Here is an 11591-nt window from a genome sequence, read left to right on the forward strand (position 1 = left end):
AGGGACCATAAGGCTGAATAGTTTGGTTTCTCTAAACTTCTTGCAAAACGGAAACTTGATTGTATGACAGCAAAATTAAATTAAATCCACAATTAATTATATCAGCCTTATAACGAGGAGAAGTAATTGACCTAAAACTAAGCTAAGAATAATTTAAGTAAAGCTATTTGAAATATATTGTTCTGAGAAACTGCTGCTAAAAGTGCATTTGCCCATCAAAATTTAAATTTCTGTTGTTGAAGCTAATGATCAATAGCTTCTTAATGTCTGGCCAATAGTGACTGGAAACTGAAACCAATTTCACTGTGTCATCATTTAACTAGATGTAGTTATTTTTAAACAAACAAAAAAAAGTTAACTCTGAAATTAGTTCATTAAGAGACAAGCAAGTAAAGTCATTATATAATTAGGAAAATATTTATATAGTCAACAAATTTTTAAAATCAAGTAGAAAAATCATAATGGTAATATCACAAGGGTATTCAATGCAAGAACATTGCATGAAATTTTAGGCTCTACATTTGCACACAGTTGATAAATAAAAGTTATCTTATAAATGATGTGATGGCAAGGTATGCCTCTAACATTCATCATTCAGGGACAATCATTGAAAAAAAGAACAGATCAAAATACTTGACCAACTGGTGATTTAAAGGCTACTGATCTAACATTTATTTTAGAAAGTATTTATGGTACTATTATTATAGCTTTTATATAGCGCTACTTTCATGCTTATAGCATGCTCAGAGCACTTTTGGTCCAATCTCATTTGTGGACCAGTGGGGGGGGAGGGGGTATCTAGGAGTTGGTTTTCCGTGCTGCCTTTAGGCCTTAGGCGCTCAGTAAACACAACTCTGCCTGAGTCGGGTGTCGAACCTCCAGCCCCCTTCTAGCTAGCCAAGCCAAGTTCAAGCGCACTTGGCCTCTCGACCACGCTTCCCACTAGCGATTGAAAAGATATGGTCAGTGTTATACAGCTTTATAAAGCCAGTTCTGACCAATGACAATGTGAAATTATCAAAATCTTCACTAAAAAAGTTCAATTCTTGACTGGGAAACTTGAAATGTGATAACTAAAATGCTAATTCTGTTATTTGTTATTTAAAAACAAACAATACATTTTATATTGATTGACAAACATTTAAGAACTTTGGGTCATTGCACTTGGCAGCAGAGTTGAAGTAGGCCCCATCCTATGATCCATCACATTGATCCTGAAAGGGGCTCTTGTCAAAGCAGTGGAGGCAGAAGGGATAAAAATGAGATGGACTACCCGGAGTCAGTGCTTCAGCTTCACCTTCACATTCTAGTTACAAGTGTCTTTATTAAAGATAATAACCCTTGGGAAAAAAAAAAAAACAGGTCTGAAAAAAACAAACACCTTCCTTTCATCCAGGTTAGTGTATAGGTGCCTTATCAATGGCCTAGAGACCTAAAATTCTTATGACAATCAATGATTTAGAGGAGTGTGGCATTACTTTGGAATTACAGAATTCAATTACCATTGACTCTCGAGAGGGACAGTTTCACAACCATGGGGGAATCATTACAGAACCACTTCATAATTTACAATTTTTCAGGAAGAGAATGTTGTATTGTATGCTCAAGTTGACCAATTTCACTTGCTATCATAAAATAGATAAGAAAACACTAAAAAAAAAAATATGGCATGTAAACTGCAATATAATAATGACAGAAAAACATTTAAGAACCTATCACCACTTAATGCAGCAAGAAAGAAGTGAAAAGAGGGGCTTTGAGTTAGTTTTTTGACACATCGGCACACTTTAGGCCATGTCGTGACCGAGTGAAAAAAAGGCAAGACGTGCATGTCACAAACATGCATGTGCATCTGATGCATACTTTGTCTCAGTGTCAGATTATGAAGTATCAGACTATGAGTCAACGTACCCACATGAAATAAAATGATTTATTTATATCAAAATTGTCTACGTTCATGCTCAATGTAACATGTTTTGACTGGTTTTTGTTAATTTTATTAATACTTTTGATTTAATTAAAATTAAAATCTATAAACTTCAACAAAATTTATTCTAGAATTCGAATAAGTCACCTTTAACCACGCTGCTACACACTAAATACATCACAACAAACTCATGAAGACTTATCTATTCATCTAATGACCTTTTCAATCTTTTTAAAAAAAGAGAGTACTTTTTAAAACCAATGCTCTGAAAATAAGTGTTTTTTTTTGTAGATCAAATGCAACCAACAAAACTGTGATAAAACACAGGTTTATGACCAACTTTTAGTTCAATAACAAATGGTTAAACAAGATATAGTTTTTTACAAAGCTAGGAAGGGGTAATGTTTCGATTCCGAGAATCAGTCTTTGGCCAAGGCACAATCTTATTACCCTAACAGCTTCATCTCGAAGTGATCTAGGATTGCTTGCCACTTCAAGAAACCATTTCAGTGTTTCTCTAAAATCAGGTGGAAGTCGTGGAGAGTTACACAATGTTAAATGGGGGTGGTCCATAAAGTCTAATTGCACCGCTGTATTCTCTTCAGTTTCCGCCAAGTCTCTGGCAAAAACGTGTCTCAATGTGCTGACAGGGTAGCCTGACCTGATCATCAGTGTACAGAGGTCGAGATAGCCCTCCATGTAAGCCAATTCAAATGTGTCAAGGATGAATTCCAGCCTCCACTTCCTCTTGTATACGTTGCCTTTGATAGTCAGGTCACAGTTGTGGTAGATGAGAGGCTTTAAAGTGGCTAGGTCACCGTTGCTGGCACACACCAGGGATGGAGTTACTCCAGACGAGACTGATCAGAATAAAGGCATTTATGAAATTGTTAGAAATTTATTTTAAAAGATAAGTGCAACATTCAACATAATTTGTGGAAGAATTCAGGGGTGGACTATTAGATAAAATCTTCAATTCCAATCTAAACATACAATTCATATTTTTAAAAAATCAAAACTTCCTTTATTCTCAAATTATTTTTTTTTTAAAACTATCTATGTATTAATAAAAAAATCTGGCAGAAATCAGGTTGGGGGAGGGACTTTAATGAGTAGCTTAAAGTTTTGAATGTTCCATCAGAGATTTTTACTTCCAGGTCCAAACCTCCTGCAGGACAGCAGGGAATCGAAGTAGACAGGGAGTGAACTTAGGACCATCATGATGACATGATGCCACCTAACCAGGCAGCAAATCCTATTTGATATAAACTTTGGGTCATTGTCTAAATATATATCTCAAATGTTTATTCATTGCCTTTATTCAAATAATTTTTGAAAATCATACCTTCTTTTTTCCTCATACCGGTATTATATTTTTTTTTTTAAACAAATAAAGATAAAAATGATATTAGCTTACTACATTTGACTTCTAGATTTATTAGCATTAAGCAAAGTGCAAAATACTAGATATCTGAGTGAAAAATTTATTAATATTATTACTAGAATACTAGTAATGCTGAAAGAAACAGATGGAGAGCTCTCACAAAAGGTCATGGCACACACATTTGAGGCCCAAATAAAGGCTGTTGTCAAAGATATGCGCAGAAGACGAAAAAAAAACTGTAAGAGACCCCCAGCGAACAAGGGCTTTGCATCAGATGTGGCAAATTATGCAGGTCACAACTTATAAAGCTGGTAGTGAAAAAAAAAAGAAGAAAGTACCCCTTTCAGATCTTACGATCTGTGGGGTCAGATGATGTTTCTATGGCCGACATTTAATTAGTTGAACTCAAAAAGAAAATGTGTAATTGTTAAAAAAAATTAATTTATCTTACACTTAATGTTGCAATCTGCTCCCAAGGACAAGAAATACTTGACTAAAGTGTCAGACTTCAACAGGGCAGACGTCAACAAAGGGTTGCAACTCTCACTGACCCTGACATTCAGTTCTGCTCCAGCAGACACTAACAGCATAATAATTCTCATGAACACCTCATTCACCACAGGGCCTCTGACCCCATACGATATTGCATGAGTGAGTGGTGTCCGCAAGGTCTTGTCTATTTCATTCACATCTGCTCCAGCAGCAATCAAAATTTCTACCGCTACGACATTTCCAGATATCACAGCTATCTAGAAAATAAATAAAATACCGGTAATATTTGATATAATGCAACTACAATGTATTTTATATATTAATGAATACTTCAAGAGACGGTCAGACCATTCTTAAATCTTCAGTTTCTAAGTGTGTCTCTAGCTCTACTAATAAATCTTGAATAAAATGATAATTAAGGCAAAAGACAGGGAGGAATGGAGTAAGACGGTCATCCAATCTTGCATGGTGCCCCAACAGACTAAGGGATAGGTAAAAGAAAAAGGTTAAAAAAAAATGATAATATCTTTTTAGATGATACACATTTGTTAAAAATTTTAGCTTAGTGTGAATGTGGAATGGTGCGAATGCGTGTTGAAAGAGAAAGATCGAGAGGGGAATCCAAAAATGGAGTAATGTGAAGGAAGATGGAATTGACATATTATTGTGTGTTAATCAAGTTATCATATCAAGTTAATCAGTTTAAAGTCTTCATAACCTATTTTAGATGAGTCTGTTTGGTGTATGATTAAGAGTCTCATCTGCTCGTAACAATGTGCAACATATGGATTGATATTTATGCACTACCTCGTAAAGCATTCCATGAACAAGATTATGTAAAATAGTCTTAAAACTATCACAGAATAAGATTATGTACCAATGTGTAAAGCATTCCCAAACAAGATTATGTACCTATATGTAATGCGCTCTAAGAGCAAGATTGTGTAAAATAGTCCTAAAACTATCACAGAATAAGATTATGTACCAATGTGTAAAGCATTCCCAAACAAGATTATGTACATATGCACTCTAAGAGCAAGATTGTGTAAAATAGTCCTAAAACTATCACAGAATAAGATTATGTACCAATGTGTAAAGCATTCCTAAACAAGATTATGTACAATTGTCCTAAACAATCCCAGAACAAGCTAATTTAACAATATGTAAAGCACTCCCAGAACAAGATTTTGTACTAACATGTAAAGCACTCCTCTTTCCCCTGTGATCTTTCAAAGCGATTGCTGCCCCACTTTCCAGAAGAAGCTTTAAAACCCCCACCCTCATTCCGTCAGGGTCAGGTGTACAGCAGTACATTAGCGGGGTCAAGCCCTCGTGACATCTGACATTGACGTCTGCTCCATGCTCCAGAAGTAGCCTCACAATCTCTTCGTTTCCAGTATCAACTGCCAAATGTAAAGAAGATTTGCCGTATCTGTCCTGGCACAGGACTAGCTCTGGATCTGCTTCCAGCAGAATCTGAAAAAAAAACAAAAAAAAAACATTTTGCTGTATTTGATCCAAAAAAGAATTCCATTATAAATAAATAAATAAATAACAGTAAAAGAAAATTTTAATGAGTTTTAATATAATCATTAAACAGACAAAACAGTATTATTATAATTACAGTAGAATCCAGTTAATCATACCGGATCAGAAGGCAATCGTTTTGGTCCCAATAACTGGATTTAACTGTATAATAGGATTTTATTTCAATGCCATTAGATTCAGTCCAAATAAGGGGCTGGTCCAAATAAATGCATTCCACTGTACTTTAAATCTCTTGTCATGTGGTATGCATGCTGGACTGCCGTTCGGTCATCTTGATGATCCCGGGGTTCATACCCAGCCTGCTGCCATCACCCACTGTCCCATAGGAGGTTTGGGCTAATAAGTAAATTATCTTCAACTCTGAAGGAACATTCGAAACATGCTAAACATTTTACAAAACAACTATGTCTTATCAGGTTTCCCATTGGGATGATAGTCTAGACTAGAATCTATGGTTGAAAATGTTCCCCATGTCAAGCAGTTCCAATCTTTTAACAAAACTGATAGGAACATCATGACCAAAAAAGTTTTTTTTGTCATCAACATTCAGGGCATTGTAAGAGTTATGTAACAAGCTAAGGGATTCCTTGCCCCACAGTTTTCCTCATGAAGATTTGTCCACTTTGAAAATATATCAAACTTGTATCACTTGCCGTCTATTACAACTTTAAATTACTTTTTATCCTCTACTGTGTGTGAATATTTGAGACAGAAAGAAATTTCAAGGTAAGAGACAGGAGATAGAGAAAAGTAAGAGGACTTAAAGAAACAATGTCTGACCCAATGTATGAAAAGTAATGGACTTTAAGAAACAATGTCTGACCCAATGTGTGAAAAGTAAGAGGGGTGCATACAAATTTCATTACAAAATGTTTGACAGTATATCTGAGCAGCAGAATTTATTTAAATGAATTCCCCTTCCCCCCAAACAGCCTACATACTTTTGCAATCTCTGGGAATTGAATTGAGACGCTGTACATCAGTGGAGTTTGACCCCATTTATCTCGGACTGTCAACTGGGCACCATGGTTGATGAGTACCCTGGAGAATAAAAATACAAAAAGATGAATCTAAGCCGGACATTGTACCACTCACGTGCAGATGTCTTTGTTATTTTACAACAGAAAATTTGTTTGAGCTCAGAAATAAGTCCACCAATGAAAAATGATGTGTTAAAATTGTAAGTTGATGATTTTTTTTTTTTCAAATATCATTCTTAAGTTTTATTTGTTTTGAAAGTTACAAGAAAATATAATATGAGCTATCCTTCAATTCACTCTTGTACAGCAAAAAGTAAAATTCCTCTTTCAGCCCTTGCAATCTCTAGGGCAGATGATGTTAAGGTCATCTGTTTCTTTGGCCAATGGTTAATGAGAAGGTTTTTATAGGGCCAGCACAACGACCAATCGTCTTTACTTTCCCCAAATAAAGTCAGGTAGCCATTAGAGAAGGGTAGACTCAGGAGGCCCCTAAAAATCACGAAATTCAAAATCCTGGTCGTCATCGAGACTCGAACCCAGGAACCCCAGGTTCGTAGTTCTATTTTTATTTGAAAGATCAGAATACAAAAAAATCAAGATAAATTCAATGAAAATAAATTAATCAAACCTCGATAGCTTCTAACTAAAAGGAAGTCGGGTGCATTATATTCATATATTACATTCTGTGTTACCTAGGTAGCTGTAATGTATAAACAGGGGAGCTAACAAAAGGTAGAAGAACACAGAGTATATTTTTTAAAATTCTAAATCAACATAGCTACTTCTGATTTTAGTGGAAACATTGTTAGTTCTAGATGTAGTGAAAGCAATGTTACTAGCAGTTTTAGTGGAAGCAGTGCTAGTTTTATTTGTAGTGGTTGCAATCTTACTTATAGTTAGAGTGGAAACATGTCCTTGAGAGCTATTTTAAAAATAGCACCACAAAAAATGTATTTCATTTGAAATCATAGAAAATACAAGATTTTGTAAACAAAATTAGCATTGTCTTTTGTTTTTATTCAGTAGAAAAAGACGTCAGATATTTCTTGCAGGTTTCTATAATAAGTTTTGCAATAGAAAAGCAAATTAATTGTAATGATTAGCACAAAAAAAACAACAACATACAAATGATGATAAATGGGACCCCAAAATGAAAAGTACTTCTGTTTTGTTTTTTTTAAACAATTTTAGATAATTCTATGTCATTTAACCAGATGGAAATATCTTTTTAAAGCAGTATTTTAATTCATCAGAGTAAGTAACATTTCTAATGAAGATATCTTCATTTGAATGATAGTACTATTAACATATTATTTTCAATAAAACTAAGTTTTAAGAACAAAATATGTCTCTGTTGGAATATAAAAGAAATACAGATAATTCATAAATTTATTAGGCACGATGAGAGTAGTATGAGGAAACTCAGACAAAAAAAGTAATAAATAATCAACTTTGAAATTGTATTTCCATTTTTGTCTATACCACCAACTAGAAACTCTTTCTCTGAACTATTTAAATTGATAAGCAAGAAAAAAAATCTACTTTTCAAACATAGTTAGCAAAGAAACCACCTTATTAATATAGCATGCAAACCAAAATGAGAGATGCAACTTTCTACTTCTTCAACAGTGCATTTCATTTCTGCTCACAGTGTAAGGTTGAAAACTTTAATTTACAAATTATTAATTGTTTCATATGTTTTTTCTTTTCACTACTAAAAGACCTGATGACAGGCTGAGTGTCAGACACTGTTTGGCTACCTATCAAGGCATTTGAAATTCGAATCTCAACATGAGCTGAGAGGTGCTTGCCGAGAACCTAAATACAACTCAAGAAACCTTCGCTCCAAGAAATCCCCCTCCCCAAATGTCCACAAAAGAGAGACAAAAACGTCCCTAAAGGCCAACAGAGTATGGAAGCACACAAGACCACACTTCCCCGTGGTGGAGGCTGTCCAGGCCAGAGCAAGCTAAAATAGAAAAGTGCAGGACAGGTCATATTTCGCACGACTATGGCCAAACTTTGACTCACTGAGCACCTGCTCGAGGAAGAAGAGGAAACTGTCTCATATTCTTTTGGACCGCACCAGACTTGCATATCTCTGTCTCGACAAGCCTGGGAATCAAATTCTCAACCTGTATGGTGACATCTCTCTCTGTGGCATTTTAAGTCTCCAGAGATGATCTTTTCAGCTTCTTGTGTGACTTAAGAGGCCAATCCTTGATACACAGCTGCGGTCACAGGTTGGACATATGTAATCACCAGGCACTGGTTGCATTTTCACTTTCACCCTTCTTTCTACCACTGTTGTGTATGGCATCTGCTATTTGGTACCCTTCCTTTATGCTCGTTGTCCATGTGGATCTATCAAGTGCCACTTTCTCCCAGCTGTTGGTGTCAATTTTGAAGAGCTTCATGTCGCGTTTGCATACATCCGTATACCGATGACCAGCAGCTCTCCTGCCTTCTGTTAGATCACCATACAGAATATCTTGTGGAAGTTGACCTTCTAGCATTCTATGAACGTGGCCAAGCCATCTGCTGCTGACATATATGCACTATGCAAAACAGCAGGTCTTCTGCAAGAGAGGATTAGAACCTCTCAAGCCCTTACTCAAATAGAATTTATCAGTGATGATGAAAGCGAGACATATTTACAATCAACTCACTCTGTCTGTATGGTAAAACGTTTGTACACGCTGTTTCTGATTTGATTTGATTTTTTTTTTTGATTTGAGGCACATCGGCACAATTTAGGCCATGTCGTGCCTGCAGTCCCTTAAGGACTCACGCTGTTTCTCAGACACCCAATCTCAAATCAAGCTGAAATTTTGCACAATTATTTCTTTTACCTGACAACACAAGAATCAATAAAGAAATGTTTTAACCAATTAGTTAATTAATTATTGGTAATTAATTATTTTGTTTGGTATTGAACAAGGGAAAGAAATTCGTACTTGACTGATGTGGTGGTAAAAGTTGAATTAGTTCCCTTGAGGAGGCTTGAGTCCCGAGTACTAATATAAGTACTACAACTTTTAAAAATCTATTTAAAATGCGATCACGGTAGCATTCACCCAGGTTCCCCTTTCTTCAACCCCCCCCCCCAACTGATCTATAGACAGGTGATAGGATCATATCGCAAACTGCGTTGAACAAAAACAATTGGTGAAAATATTTGTAATCGCACAGATTTATTGTTGCTAGTCTAGATCTATTACAAATTTAAATACATGAGTGATCCAAACTAATTGATACAACTACGCTTAGTGTAAGCTTTTCTTTTTTTTTTAAAGTTTATATATTTTTTTCTTTTTATTCTAAAGACAGACATATTTTAAACTGGTATTAATAAAAAACTATTGTAAGGACAAATGTCATGTCATCTTAAGTTAGTATCAAACTCAACTTTACCTAGAATGAGGCTATTGTTGGTTCATGCGAGAGTACACGACACTTCCATGCTGAGTCTGAAAATAAACCTTCTTACTTCAAACATTCGACATGACCCTTCCCACAACAAACATGAAGCAAAGATTTGGTGCTGATGTTCATGGTGTCCTCATAGAACTCATTCACATTGCCGCCCTGCTCCAAGAGTGACTCCAACTTTTCTGCTTCATTTTCTACCACAGCGTAGTAAAGACTGCCTTCGTCCATGTCCTTCCTGGAAAAAAAACAACAACAACATACAAACCAAATCCATTCATATATTGTTGGCTGACTGATAGGGTCAATGTGTGCGTGACATACTGATACACGTGCTCAGACAAATTACAAAGGTCAAATGCTGTCGAACGGCTTTAGTTTTATTAATATATTTAAAAGCAATCTAGTACACGCAAATATGGTCATGTGATCGAAAGCCTTCACGGATGAGAGACAAGTGTGCGTAAGAAAGGCAGTTGAGTCTAGGACAACAAGGCAGTAAGGAGGGTGCGGTAGAATGTGAGTCCTCAAAAATGTAGCTCTATGAGTCCAGGAGTAACAGAGAGACTAGTAGTGTTTATTAGGTAGTTCTTTTAAGTACAAGAAAGCATTTGAAGTTAGTGTAGCTAATTGTTGTATTGGCTGTTGATGTAGTTTATTAAACCGCTGCATTGTTATTTGAAACTCTTCTTGTCAAGTTCTTGTATTGGATATATATATACAGATATATTGTTACAATTTTCTCTACCAGGCCTTCTGTAAACACTGCTCAACACAAGAACTTGACAAAAAGAGTTCCAACAAGTGGTTTAATAACTAAATACATCAACAGCCAATACTACACAACCAGCTACACGAACTACTAATGCTTTGCTACACAACAGAACTGCTGTACCAAACACTTCTAGTCTCCCAAGACTCGTACAACTACATTCTCGAGGACTCACATTGTACTGCACCGTCCTTACTGCTTTGCTGTTCTGGACTGAACTGCCCTTTCTTACACACTGTCTCTGGTCCATGGAGGATTTTATCACATAACCATAACAAGGGTCATATTTGCATGTATTTGTAGTACTGACCCTTGTCCATTGACAGACCTTGACCTGTGTGATTTGCCAGAGTCATGTGTGTCAGTAGGTCACACACACATTAACCTTATCAGTCCGCCAGTGGAGTTACAATATATATAAGTATTATAAGCCCATGCAGCAAGCCATTTAGATTAAGAAATGTGCCTATTCAACTTTATCTAAGTATTTTTAAAGTTGTGCTTAATTATAAATTAAGCTACTTAAGTCTTCAGATGTTTTGTTTTTAAGTATCTTAAAGTTTAGAGATTTTAGTAATTTTACCAGATTGATGTCATAAGTTTTTACTAATCATCTAATTCTAATGCCAGTTATATGGTGTAACTCCTTTTATATCTTGTTTTATTTATTTTGACTAATGACTTTAAATCTAGATTCTAGTCATTCATCTATCATTAAAAATGAAAAGTATAATATAATTTACTAGATCTATAATATTTATAACTAGATCTATAGACTATAATATAATAATAATAGTATTAGTAAACACACCCAATTTTGTTTTTACTTAGGCTAGGTCTTGAATTTTATCCTTATTAAAATATTGCGTGGTACTAAATCCTAAACTTGCCAATAGACTCTAGAACCCTAGATCTAGACTAGTAAAGATGTGGGCTTTTTTTTTTTTTTTACCTTTATTATTTATTATTACTAAGATTTTTGGAGACGAAGATTAGTTGACGGAAGCGGATGTTACTATTAGTAAACTTTCATTCTTCTTAGGATCAAGATATGTTTGC

The 11591-nt window shown here is 35.3% G+C and overlaps 1 protein-coding gene across 4 annotated transcripts; it reads right to left on the bottom strand.

Annotated features, from left to right (window-relative positions):
* Positions 1-400: 400 nt before the first annotated feature.
* LOC106075643 (serine/threonine-protein phosphatase 6 regulatory ankyrin repeat subunit A-like) lies at positions 401-11577 on the bottom strand. 4 transcript variants are annotated; one of them, XM_056011917.1, is made up of 6 exons: positions 11485-11577; positions 9822-9998; positions 6293-6392; positions 5001-5279; positions 3763-4060; positions 401-2787 (listed from the first exon to the last, which is right to left on the bottom strand). In XM_056011917.1, the coding sequence occupies exons 2-6, from the start codon at positions 9989-9991 to the stop codon at positions 2270-2272; spliced, it is 1365 nt and encodes a 454-aa protein (XP_055867892.1). In that variant the 5' UTR covers positions 9992-9998; positions 11485-11577; the 3' UTR covers positions 401-2269. The 4 variants fall into 4 exon arrangements, with proteins under 4 accessions (XP_055867892.1, XP_055867893.1, XP_055867894.1 ...); XM_056011918.1 differs by lacking the exon at positions 11485-11577 and adding an exon at positions 11344-11474; XM_056011919.1 differs by lacking the exon at positions 11485-11577 and having other exon boundaries at positions 402-2787; positions 9746-9884.
* Between the last annotated feature and the right edge of the window lie 14 nt (positions 11578-11591).

Source organism: Biomphalaria glabrata, chromosome 15 (genome assembly GCF_947242115.1).
Source record: "Biomphalaria glabrata chromosome 15, xgBioGlab47.1, whole genome shotgun sequence".
In the NCBI taxonomy this organism is placed as follows: Eukaryota; Metazoa; Mollusca; class Gastropoda; family Planorbidae; genus Biomphalaria; species Biomphalaria glabrata.

Coding starts and splice junctions, on each gene's coding strand:
- LOC106075643 (XM_056011917.1), bottom strand. CDS start 9,991: ATGGACGAAGGCAGTCTTTACTACGCTGTGGTAGAAAATGAAGCAGAA. Junction 4,061..5,000: donor GAAAGAGGAGTGCTTTACAT/GTTAGTACAAAA, acceptor TTTATTTTCTAG/ATAGCTGTGATATCTGGAAA. Junction 2,788..3,762: donor AGCAGATTGCAACATTAAGT/GTAAGATAAATT, acceptor TATTCTGATCAG/TCTCGTCTGGAGTAACTCCA.